Genomic DNA, 13,271 nt, shown 5'->3' on the forward strand with positions numbered 1-13,271 from the left:
CCCCGAGCTCATCCCAAACCAATTAAGTCACATTATCTGGGGTTGGGCTGCTGGTTACTCTAAAGTAAAAATTCTCTGTTTCAAAGAAATCTAAACCCCATGATTTTCCAAACCTTGACACAGGAAATGGGTAGTACACTGTGGGTAACACAGGAAGTACAGCATGTGTGTTACGGATGGGGGTTCTAGTAGAGGGTAGAAATATTCAGGATGTAGGGTGAGTGTAGGCAATGTAGCATTCAAGTCCCTGCTGGGGTTAGAGAAGCAGCTAGATATGGGGGGATGGGAGAGGAAGCTGAGAAAAGAGTTCTCCATGACAGGCATCTAGAAAATTTGCTGGAGGTAGGTGACCTTAGGTGAAAGGGACATAAGTAAGTCAAAGTGCCTAAGCCAGAGACTACCTGTGTGCAGAATTCCCCAAAACACTCTCTTAGTTAGCAGTTTGCTTGAATTCAACACCTACCCAATGTCTCTGTCAAAACATAAGGGACAAAGATCTTTTGCAAGGTAGACTGTGGGACTTGAAAACTCTAACAGCCTAAGTCCTAAGACTTCTTTATGACCTTAAACTTCTTGGGGTTTAAGAAATGTAAATAATAAAAGTAGTTTGACTCAAGTTGTACTGACATTTGTCTCAATTTGATGATGGAAATATGCCCAGAGCTGCCTAGGAGTCAAGAATATATTTGAGTGAATGCTTGTAAATTTCTTATCATAATAAAGGTATTGTGATAACCATATTCTCTCAGTAACCTGCTTACAGGACTCCCTTCCCTTGGCTTCCCTCTGACTGTCCTTAATTGACTTGCACACTCAATTCTTCAATGGCCAGTTTTTCCTTTATGCTGGGAGTCTTAAATGTTAAAGGCAATGTTATATCTGGCTGCTGAGTCAAATGGAGAAAAAACAAGTACATAGTTAATCATGAGAGGCCATAGCTAATATGATTTAAAATTACATCAGTATTGCAGAGAGACACACTCTTTCATGATGGCATTTCCTTTTTTTCTTAACCTTTCACAGTCAACAGCTTTTTTTTTTTTTTTTTTTTTGGCCACACCAGCATGGCATGTGGGATCTTAGTTCCCTGACCAGGGATCAAACCCGTGCCCCCTGCAGTGGAAGCTTGGAGTTTTAACCACTGGAATGCCAGGAAAGTCCCAACAGCAAATTTTATAGTACTTTTTCTATCAGTCCTGAAACCAATCAAATATTCTTCATACCACAATTATCCTGGTTTAGAGGGATTAAGAACACACAGGATATCTTGAAAGTACGTCCACCTTTTACCAAGAGTAGTGTAAAGCAACTTCAAGAATCCCTGCTCATTTAATGGAAATTAAAACATTATCAAGATGACACACACAGAAGAAAGAAGGAATCCCCAGAAAGAATACGATAAATACTAAGGCATTGGTATAAGTTGTTTAAAAGGATAGAGGTCTTATTATAATAACAGCGAAATTTTCTCGCCTTCTTTTCTTCCTGTAACAGACAGAAAGGATGGAGTAGAGAGATCAGATGCTCTGAAAAACTACACTCATCTTAATGACCACCATAAGTTCTTAAAGACTTAACAGTTTTTAACATTTTTACTACTTAAAACTGCACGGTGAGGCCGTGAAGCCTTTACTCTGTGACAAGGGTGAGAAACCCACAGCCTCACCACACCTGTGCCATTGCCAATGTAAATTTCCTCTCCATGCCTTCTCACCATACACATTTCAGCTGCTTTCCCCATCGGTTCTTTTCCTCGCCCATTTTCTACTGGTTATCAGTAGAAGTTGAGCTGATGGAAATCACCTTTGCCCTTTAAACATGCTGTCAGTTCCAGACCAGTGGCCTTGGGCTCAGCTTAGATCAGTGGCACCACTCACTCCCCTCAATCCCACCCCTGGGTAATTAATTAATACACCAAGAAAGGCTTTAAGATTCCTTTTGCTGGGATATTTTTAAGCTCGAGAAGTTTAAGAATAAGTTAGTCCTTCTCCACATCCACTCCATTCTTCTACCCTTAATTTTTTCTATATGTTTGACTCTTAGCACTGCTGGCTCTTGGGTGGATTTCACACAGTTCCTTCCCAAGTATAAGTGGAAAGATTCCAGTTGGTTCTCCTATCCTGCCACCTGCTCTGAACTTTCTTCAGATTTGCCCCTGAGGTGACCCTGGAAGAATCCTCAACATTCAAGCTTTTAACCTATGTCTCCTGAGCAGATGCAAAGAAGCTCAGCAGACCCAAGACTGATTACTACAGTCACAATTCTATTGAGTACCTACATACAATCATTACAAATATAGTTACATAGCAATTATAATCTGATCTAATGCAAGGGTCATAGGTTTTGGAACCAAAGAGACCTGGCTATCACTCAAATTTACCACATGCATAACGTTGGAAAAGTTACTTAGTTTCCTGCATCTCAATTTCCTTTTCTATATATTTGAGATACTAATGTCTGCTCCATGGAGTTGCTAGGAGAATTACCTAAAATAATCTGTATAAAGGGCTTAATGCTGAACCTGGAACAGAGTAAGTACTCAATAAATATTAAACTATATTTTGTTTATTTTTTGATCTGTGTGTACCAGGCCAAAAATAAATTTTATAAATATGTTCATGTATCATCTAAATTTTCATGTTTAGGTGACTGCTTTGGCTCACATGAAACTTCTATGCTGGTGGAATCTAGAGGAATAAATTATCTCACAAGTCAGGCAGAGCATAAAAGGGACTTAATAATTCAGCCTCTCTCCCAGCTTCTACTCAGTTGTGCTTATGTTAATTGATGGAAGCAGCATGTGATGGAGAACACAAAGAGAAAATTTTGAGTTTCTATACAATCTTAGTTATGACATAACAATTATTTGAAATATCATTCACTTCAATCCAAGGATGACTTATTAAGAATGTTGCATTCTTGGGACTTCCCTGGTGGCACAGTGGTTAAGAATCCGCCTGCCAACGCAGGGGACACGGGTTCTATCCCTGGCCCGGGAATTTCCCACATGCCGGGGAGCAACTAAGCCCATGCACCACAACTACTGAGCCTGTGCTCTACGGCCTGCGAGCCACAACTACTGAAGCCCGCGTGCCTAGAGCCCATCCTCTGCAACAAGAGAAGCCACCGCAATGAGAAGCCCAAACATCGCAACGAAGCGTAGCCCCCACTCACCGCGACTAGAGAAAGCCCACGTGCAGCAATGAAGACCCAACACAGCCAGATAAATAAATAAATAAATAAATAAATAAATAAATAAATAAATAAAATGGGTGACATAGATTAGTGGCTATATTAGTACAATACTAGAAAAATAACTCAGTGCTGAACATATATTTAAAAAAAAAGAATGTTGTATTCTTATATGCTATGGGCAGAGTAAACTGTACTTCTATACACTGATTCAAATGCAGAGAGTACAGTCATTAAGGCAAACAACAAAACATTTTAAAACATTAAGTCAAATGGAGCCAGAGCTATGGATAAAATTGTTCCCCCAAACTGGGACTTACCTGGTTGGTGCAGTGGTTAAGAATCCACCTGCAAATGCAGGGGACACGGGTTCAATCCCTGGTCTGGGAAGACCCCACATGCCACGGAGCAACTAAGCGCGTGTGCCACAACTACTGAAGCCCGCGCGCCTAGAGCCCGTGCTCTGCAACAAGAGAAGCCACCACAATGAGAAGCCCATGCACTGCAACGAAGAGTAGTCCCCGCTCGCCGCAGCTAGAGAAAGCCCGTGCACAGCAACAAAGACCCAACGCAGCCAAAAAATAAATAAAATTTAAAAAATAAATAAATAAAATTTTTTTTAAAAATTGCTTCCCAAAGCTCTGGCTGCTCTCATTAAGAAAAATCACCTCAAAGATATCTTAAAAGATAGTTAATTCTTCAGCTACCTTATTCATATTTACAGATAAAATATTTTCACCCCCAAACTGCTGCAGGTTTCTATAGAGATAGATAGATAAATAGATAGATAGATAGATAGATAGATAGATAGATAGATAGACAGACAGATAGACGGACATCAATAGACAGATAACTTCAAAAGCCAGAGCATTTCTCCCAGGAGGTAATCAAGAGCATTACAAAACATTGGGGACCTAAATGTGGTCATCTTTGTCAAAATAAATGTGTAAATGTATTTATTTGCTGTGTATTAAGTACAAGTTCCTAAAGCAATGCAACTTGCATAGCATCTCTTCAAGAGACACTATGGCAACCCTCACTCCCAAAGGCATGAAGACCAATATAATTACAACACAAATCCATCCAACCGGTACCTAACCTCCCAAAGCAAATACTGTGCACAGCCTTTACTTGAAGACTAAATAAGTTTTCAACTTGCCATCAGTCTTACAGGTTACAGTCAAGGATTCCAAATGATGCTCTGGTGAGGTAAAAAATAATAGATCAGAGTCATATTTGACAACAGCTGGGGAACATCCCAGACTGCACTTAAACACCATAAAGCCTGGGATCTTCACGCATTGAGCTCTCTCCACAATGAGGAAGACATAGGAGACTGAGAAAACATACTGCAGGAGTACCTCACTGCCATATTTTAAATTTTTGCTATTTTTTCTTGAAACCATTCAGCATGCAGATATGATTTCAAAATATTACAAACACTCATATATGTAATTGGCTGAATTTTACCTAATTCTCCTCCTGACATTGTCTCCTGACTTTCTCCTGTTGAATACAGGAAAATAAAATCATCGGCAATCTCATATAACAGTAATATAATGTGATTTGGGATCATAAGAGAAAATAACTTTTTAAAAGAAATTTATTTTACTGAACCCATTTGAAATTATAAATGGCCACCTGTGTTCCAGGACATCCTAGTTCCAATGCATTTTTTACTTGTCTCCACTAGAGTTTTAGTGGTTTCTTTGTATTCAGAGTTAGCCTTTTACCTGTGTACCAGATTACCCTAGTCCTCCTATAATCATAAAAATGAATATAGGGACTTCCCTGGTGACACAGTGGTTAAGAATCTGCCTCCCAAGGCAGGGGACACGAGTTCGAGCCCTGGTCCAGGAAGATCCCATATGCCGCGGAGCAACTAAGCCCGTGTGCCACAACTACTGAGCCTGCGCTCCAGAGCCCGCGAGCCACAACTATTGAGCCCACGTGCCACAGCTACTGAAGCCTGTGCACCTAGAGCCCATGCACTGCAACAAAGAGTGGCCCCTGCTCACCGCAACTAGAGAAAGCCCACACGCAGCAATGAAGACCCAACAAAGCCAAAAATAAATAAATAAAAAAAAATGAATATAATTATTTTATCCATAATGAATTTACAAATGAGATCCTTACCCCTAAATATAATATGATTCCATAGAACATAAATCTCCAGAAAAAGCATCGCCGAAGGGCATTAATGAGTTTGGGATTTTTCTTTGAGGCCAATTCTCTATCCCATTCTCTGCAAAAGAACACAAAATGGGACCAGTAAGTTGCATGTGCAAATATCTGAGTTCTCTATTTCCCTTAACATAGTTTTATTCACACAAGTACATTCAAGGAGATTAACCCAAGTGACTAAAGAGACAAAACCTTGGGGGGACCTTCCAACACCAACGCTCAGGCAGATGTTTGGCAGAATTCAATGCTCCGCCATATATCAATTTTCGAGGAGTTGACTTCATGAAAAGGCCACTCTATATGTGTTAAAGAAAGGTTCTGGGCTTCTAAAAAGCAATGAATGCAAGAGGTGGACAAGTAAAATATGACTCTTATGAATACACATTGCTGTGCTTAGAACAAGGTGAAAAATAAATATTTAATTTTTTTCCCTTCACCTCTTGATCTTTGCCTGTTTAGAATTGTAGTGGATTTTACAAAATCTGTCAAACCGAAAACAAGATTAAAAGTCAGGTGGATTTTTCTGTGATTTAACATTAGAAAAACTTGTTGTTTTTAAATGTAGGGGTATGAAACAAGTATCATCAACTTTGATTTTCAAATACTAAAGTCATTCTTTACAATAAAAATCTTTGGAAAATTAGAACAGAATCAAATTCTATATTTTCTGGCAGGAATAGAAATTAAATAAGTCTGAAAAATGGTTGGTGTCAAATAAATGTTTTTGTTTTCTTTTAAATACTATACATTCATCAGCCGATTATATTTACATTTTTGCCACTACTTTCTGTTCATAAAAACCTTCTTTCTCTTCCCAAGTGGATAAAATATATCCCTAAATGTTACCCTCATCTTCATTGTTAAACTGTACAGAGATGAAAAGTTTCACAGGAAAGAACTATATAAAGACTTTATATTTTATCAACAGCTATTTTCATTACTATCCATCTACCATTATTAGAGGTGGTTCTAAGTTACTCCAAAGGAAGACCACACAACTGAGATTTGAGGGCAGGTTTGGCAGTCATGGGCATTGTGCATGGACACTGGCTTCCCTGAAAAGCTTACTATCTATCATGCCTAATTGCGCTATGCCATCCATCTACCTGCTCACACTCTTCCCACTCTTTCATTCACACACAAGACTTGCCTCCCATCCATGTCATTTGGTGATTCACAACGGGGTAAGAAGCTAAATATGGAGACAGATTCTGCCTCTCTTTCAAAGGAAGAATGAGTCAGATGAGAAAGCCAGGAAGAGAGGTGGTACATAAACCAAAGAAATGGTTTCAAGTTGGGAAGAAGTGGTCCACTCTTAAGTCATGGTAGGAAGATGTCATTATATTTGGCATTAAGAGACCTCTGATGACCCTAGTCAGTGTCACTTTAGGAATATGGTAGACACAGAAACCATATTTCAGGGAGCTGAGATGTAAAGGAAAGGAGAAGTAGAGAGACGAGGAGAGCACAGAGATATTAGCTGTGGGAAAAAAAAAATGAATGAGGTAGCGATCTGAGGGGAAGGCAAAGCTGGGGAATTTTTCAGTGGATGGGACTTGAACTACTGGACCCTGAGGGAAGGAATCAGCAGCGAGAGTAGATGGGGTGGTTCCCGCAACACCACGACAGACCCAGTAAGCATTCCAAACACCAAGACTTGAATCATAATGGAAGAAATTTTATACTTATCAAGTTTGTAGCTTAGCTACAATCATGGAATGGATGTGCGGTCTGCATACAGGAGTAATGCACAGGGTTCAAATCCACGGCCGCAAACTGAGCCAGATGGGCCAAGGTACCTCAACCACATGGTAACCACCTAGGGCCTTTGTCACATGTCATCTTTGAAATCTGTGGCCAGGGTCACTTTCCAAGGGTGCAGAGATACAAAGTACTATAAGTGGTATTTCACTCTTTCAAAATATTTCAGTAAATTCTAAATAACAATTTTTATAAAAAAGAAATAACAGAGTGAAGAAGAGATACCCCAAAAAAGACAAAAATAATAAAGTCTATGGACTTATGCTGGCACAGTGTTGTTGGATTGAAACAAAATAGGTACATTTTAAACACTGAATTGATATGGAGACACAATGAAAACTGAGGAGAAAAAAATGTTAGGCCAGATAATCCTACAAATTCAGGTTATGTCCTCTATTTGGCCATAAGTAAAAATAAATCTGGAGTACGCAGGTTTTGATTAACCTAGTCCTACTCTGATTAATCTTTCCCTCAGCATCCATTTAGAACTTAGATATTCATCATCTACTATATTATTTTGAACTTGCTGATATACCTACAATATACTATGTTTATATATTTTATCTCTGCAGAAGTGTTACAGGTTTTTACATAATGCTAGCCATTTCACATTCAATCATCATTCATTCATTCAACAAATATTTACTGAGCACCTACTACAGTCAGCCCTTCATGTCTGCGGGTTCCTCATCCTCAGATTCAACCAACTGGGGATGGAAAATACTCACCAAAAAAAATTCCAGAAAGTTCCAAACAGCAAAACTTGGATTTGTCATGTGCTGGCAACAATTTACATAGCATTTACATTGTATTATGTACCATAAGTAATCTAGAGATGATTTAAACTATACAAGAGGATATGTGTAGGTTATATGCATTTTGTATAAGGGACTTGAGCATCCATAGATTATTATATCCAGGGGGAATCTAGCAAGGGACAACTGTATATACCAGACCCTATTCTAGACCCTATTCCAGGCACATCATAAGTTGAACAAATCAAACAAAAACAAAACAAAACAAAAAAATATATCCCTGCCCTCATGGCACATACACACACTAAGTACTCAATATTAGGAGCTGGACCTTGAACTTGGAAATGTGAACCTGCTACTCCCACTAGCCTAATTCTTTGAATAAATCAAGAAAAAGTAAGGTTGAATATCTTATTTGCTTTGAAATTTCAAAAGAAATTCAATGAATTTCATGAAAATAAGGTAAACAAATTGCAAATCTACTCAACTATTTTATTTTGGTGCAGTAAAAAGTAGCTACTTCTTTTTCTTTTTCTTTTTTCTGTCAACTCCCTCTCCCCTTTCCCCTTCATCTGGTATCAGACCCTGTACTGCTGGCACAAGACCCAGTCTAGCTCATTCATAGATTGTTGTTGGTCCAAGGAGTGAGCTTGTGACTCAAAAGTTTCTGGGATTTTTCACATTTGGCCACAGAGAAAGGACTCTTTCCTCTGTGGTCTATAAAAATATGAGCAAAGAGTTCTGAGGACCCACTGAATGGAGGAAGCTGGTCTGAGAGAATAAAACCAGTTCCTGGTTCCACTGAGTCCCTAAGGCCAATTCTCTACCTAGGCCTTCACACAGGTTGACTACATGAACCAATAAATTCCCTCTTAAATAAATTCACTCGCAACCAAAAGGATTATAACCAATACCCTTAGAAAGGGAGACTTCTTTACAACGGGAAACACTGTTCCTGGGGAGGCCAGGAGTATAGACCTGGGTTTGAACCACAGCTCAATCAATTATTAGCTGGAAAATTAAATCATCTCTCTGAGCGTCAGTTTGCTCTTCTGTAAGACAGAGATAATGATGCTTTCCTTCCAGAGTGGCTGAGAGGAGATACTACACTTGGCATTCAACGTATACTCAAAAATATGAAATTTTTACATTTCTTTGACATCCAACAGCCTTTACCCTAAAATTTCCAAGTATGTACATTTGTATTCACACATTAAGATTATGGAGGCAAATGTACACAACTTGCTTCATAAAGATGTGATTGCAGTCTTCACAAAATCCACGTAATAGTCTTTAAAGGCAGGTAGCTTCTCAGAATTCAAATATGTGTTTTTCAAAAAAAGGTCCTATCTCAGGAAAATGGTTTTTTTTCTTTCATCCTTTCATTGTTTAATTCTTGACTAATCAAGACTTCATCAAGAAAATAGGATGTTCCTATTATAAATATGCCATTTTAAGAATTAAACCCTCTCATGTCTGTTCTCTAGTCTCTAAATAATAATATTAATTTCTCTCTTCAATAAACAATGTGCATGAACATACCTTTCCAATTTTTCAGATAGATTGTCAGCAGAATCAGAAGAAGAGATATGGTATATGTCTGACAATTCCAGGCGCTGTCTGTACCCTTTCCTCAAAATTGGTCTGGTCCAGCTAAAATAAAGAGAGGAGAGACAGATATAAGTGTTAACTTGATTTGATCTCCAGTGTAGACTTGGAATCAGATACAGTTTCACATTTTTTAGCATGTGGAAAATGGTGGTAGTGCATAAATACGAGAATAAAATAAGCCAACTTATAGGAATGCCAGGGAGTCATATCTTACAGAACACAACTCTATAAAACAGCATCACCTCTGAACTGATGTGACTATAGCTTTGTCTAAAAGGATCGGGGATGACGGTAGAATCATCATCTTTCCCAGAGGGAAAAAACAAACTGTTAAACATTCTAGACTAAAAGTATTCTTCAAGAAAAAAAAAAAAAGAAGAAAATTCCCCAAAATAACCAGATACTAGGAGTTTATAGTTTGCTGAAGTCCAGTCTCTACCACTTCAAATACAAAATGATCTCTGAATAAGAAGACAGACCCTCAAACAACACCCTTATATAATTTTGTTAACCATAGCTCACAGTACTCAGCAATGAGCTATTTGTTGAATGAACTGACTGTAGCTGGAGTATCAATTTGTTGACTTAATCATCACCCCTGAATGAGAGTGGGGATCATTATTTTCTTATGTTTTGTCTCCTCACCCCATAGCAGTTATGCACATCTGCCCGCTACGCATCTAATAAATAACAATTTATGATGGAAGCTAGGGAAGCTGGCATAGTAAATACTTATGCAGGATACTCTAGTTATTTTCAAATACATTGTTTCTAACTACTGTGAATAAGGCAAAATAATCTTCACAGAGATAAGAAAATCTAAAAAGAAGTCAAAGACAAGGGAAAACAAAGAGGAAGGAGGGAGGGGCAGGAGAATTGTAAAACAAAGAAATCACATACAAAGAGAAACTTCTAAATGAAATTTGAGCAAATGAGACCTTTCTCATGTGAAATTTCATATATTTATTTATTTTTTAACATCTTTATTGGAGTATAATTGCTTTACAATGGTGTGTTAGTTTCTGCTTTATAACAAAGTGAATCAGCTATACATATACATATAGCCCCATATCTCCTCCCTCTTGCGTCTCCCTCCCACCCTCCCTACCCCACCTCTCTAGGTGGTCACAAAACACCGAGCTAATCTCCCTGTGCTATGTGTCATATATTTATTAAAGAAAGGAATTGAACTTGGAATCAGTGATTCCCAACATATGCTTTTACCCTTACCATCTTTCTTTTCTCCAGAGAGTCCTAAAATTTGGTGTCATCGAGACTTTGGTAATACATCAAAATTCATGTTACCCACCAAAAATCAATAGGGAGTGTTTTAGCAATATCTGAGAAGCAAAATAAACTTATACTAGGAAAAGTGTTCTAGCAAAGCCATTCAGAATAAAAAGAGGAAATGCTATGCCAAATGCAAACATTTTGACATTGTTTCAGGGCAAAACTTTGGAGAAGGCTCTTATGTCCACCTTCACCACTCCCACCCCAAGAGTCCAGATTCTCGTTTCACTTCCCTTGTCTCCACCTTCTTCAGTCAGCCACTGCCCTGTGTTCCTGATGTCTCTGCAACTTGTCCTTCCTTAAAATTTAACTGAATTAAGACCCAGCTCAAGGACTTCGCTGGCGGTCCAGCAGTTAAGACTCCACGCTCCCAATGCAGGGGGCCCAGGTTCGATCTCTGGTCAGGGAACTAGACCCCACACGCCACAACTAAAGACCCCACATGCTGCAACTAAAGATCCAGCGTGCCACAACCAGGACCCGGCACAGCCAAATAAATAAATATTTAAAAAAAAAAAAAAAAGACCCTGCTCAAAGGCTCAGTAGTTTCACCAACCATTTCTGACCAAGATATCAACGAGTGACAATGGCTTAATATGTCAGTTTCTTCCATTAACTTGCAATATTTGCATCTTAACAAGAGCCTTCAAACCTCAGCAAAGGGTGATAATTGTTTTATCTTTATTGCCCAGTGTGACCCATTGGCAATTTCTCCTGGAGAACAAGAATGAAAATAGTTAAGGACAGTCTGAACACAGCAGTTAAAGAAGTGCTGTGATCATGCAGCATCTGCATTGGGCATCGTCTGTGAGAGTGCTGGCACACCCGCCTGGCACTCACAATCCACTAGCCAACATAAGCACTTTGGAAGCACATTTGCCAATATAGGGGGCAGTAAGGGTGTGAAAAATCTGGGACAGCAATTTAGGATACAAACTCCATTCTGTTGGTTATAAGCCTTTGTAAACTTAAGAAGTGAAAAGGTGAAGCAAGTGTTTACTACTAATAAAAAAATTATGTGTATATAGCACTTTCACAAACACTAGCATATTGTGATTTTAATTTGAAAATCTTGATAGGTAGGTAGAACAAGAAGAGATCATTGCCCTACTTTAAGGATAAAGAAATGGAGGCTCAAAGATGCTAAATTTGTCTGTTACTAAATGCCAAAAACTAGATTTTTACCACATTCTTCTGATGTCATGCCTTCCTTTACCATGTTCAGCTCTTATATTTAGGAAAATTAAGCTTGGTGGGTTATTCTAGACATAGTGCTGGAATGCGGGTCTGGAAGCAGGGAGACCAGAAGCTAGCAGACTGCAGGCAGTGGTGTGGTGTGGTGTGCTGACAAATCTTTAACCATGCCTTCTCCAGGAAAACAAAAAACAAAAAGTGACTTATGGTATTTGCCAATTTCTGTGGTGTAAATACTCCCACCATGACCAGTTTCAAGTCACCAAATGTGAAGTCACTGAACACAGAGTTGGGAAGAGATACACAGCTGCATATTATAAGATAGTGTGATTACCATTCAGATACAATCAACATAACCTCAATACATAGATAATAATTATGTAGTGATAACTTTTCAATTACTATCTTTGTTTTAACATAATTTATTTAATTGTAAGTATAAATCAATTAATTTTTAATACTAGTTGTTCTTAACAACCAGCTCACAAAGTTCCTGAAAATTTAACAATCAGCTCAGCCAGAAAGGGCCAACTGCAATAGATCACTGACTGCCAGATGGTTGAAAGACTCAGAACAAGGGTAATAGCATTGAGAATGGAAAGGAAGGGGCCTATGGAAAATTTAGAAGAGAAAAATATACTCTATCTATTAATAAACCTTTCATTTTCAGTATGTTTGAAATTGTTAAAATATGAAACTAAATTTACAAATAAAGAGAAGTTCACTATCTGTAAATATTACAATACCAAAGACATTTGCAGGAAATTTAAAAGCAAATCTTTTCTTTCTTTCAAAAACTAAATAAACATACATCTTTTGGTCCATATCTAAGACCTGATCACCGTTTCCATTAATGAGTTTCTAGCTCATTTTTAAAATACTTTAAGTAACAACTACATTTATAAAAAGCTTCCTGCGTTATCCATGCCCATTTTAATATATATGTTATACCAAGACATCTAGTTTTTATTATCAAGAGTTCCATAGCCCAGCATCATCAAATCAAACATATTCAGTAGTATTAAAAGTTAGCCATTTATAATTATTAATATAATTTAGTGTTTCTGACAGATTCACTACAGTAAACCTATATTTGTAACCTGAAATAGAAACAACTTAAGGTAAATTTTGAGAACTAAAATCAATTAACCTTAGGCTGCCTGGCAATCACCAGAGTTATCTGAAAGAATTTATTTTGTGAGATTAAACCAAAAAGACAATTGAATGAAATTTCTGCCCCATCAAGGAGGTCTCCATGACTACCTCAAGCCAGTCGCAGAAATA

The 13,271-nt window shown here is 38.1% G+C and overlaps 1 protein-coding gene across 1 annotated transcript in view; it reads right to left on the bottom strand.

Annotated features, from left to right (window-relative positions):
• Positions 1-13,271, bottom strand: part of CFTR (CF transmembrane conductance regulator) — a 200,316-nt gene that overhangs the window by 161,841 nt on the left and 25,204 nt on the right. The window contains exons 3-4 of the mRNA XM_059932516.1: positions 9,435-9,545; positions 5,329-5,437 (exon numbers count right to left, since the gene is read on the bottom strand). Coding sequence (XP_059788499.1) covers positions 5,329-5,437; positions 9,435-9,545 — 220 coding nt within the window. The remainder of the gene's footprint in view (positions 1-5,328; positions 5,438-9,434; positions 9,546-13,271) is intronic.

The sequence above is a fragment of the Balaenoptera ricei genome, chromosome 9, assembly GCF_028023285.1.
Source record: "Balaenoptera ricei isolate mBalRic1 chromosome 9, mBalRic1.hap2, whole genome shotgun sequence".
Taxonomy (NCBI): Eukaryota; Metazoa; Chordata; class Mammalia; order Artiodactyla; family Balaenopteridae; genus Balaenoptera; species Balaenoptera ricei.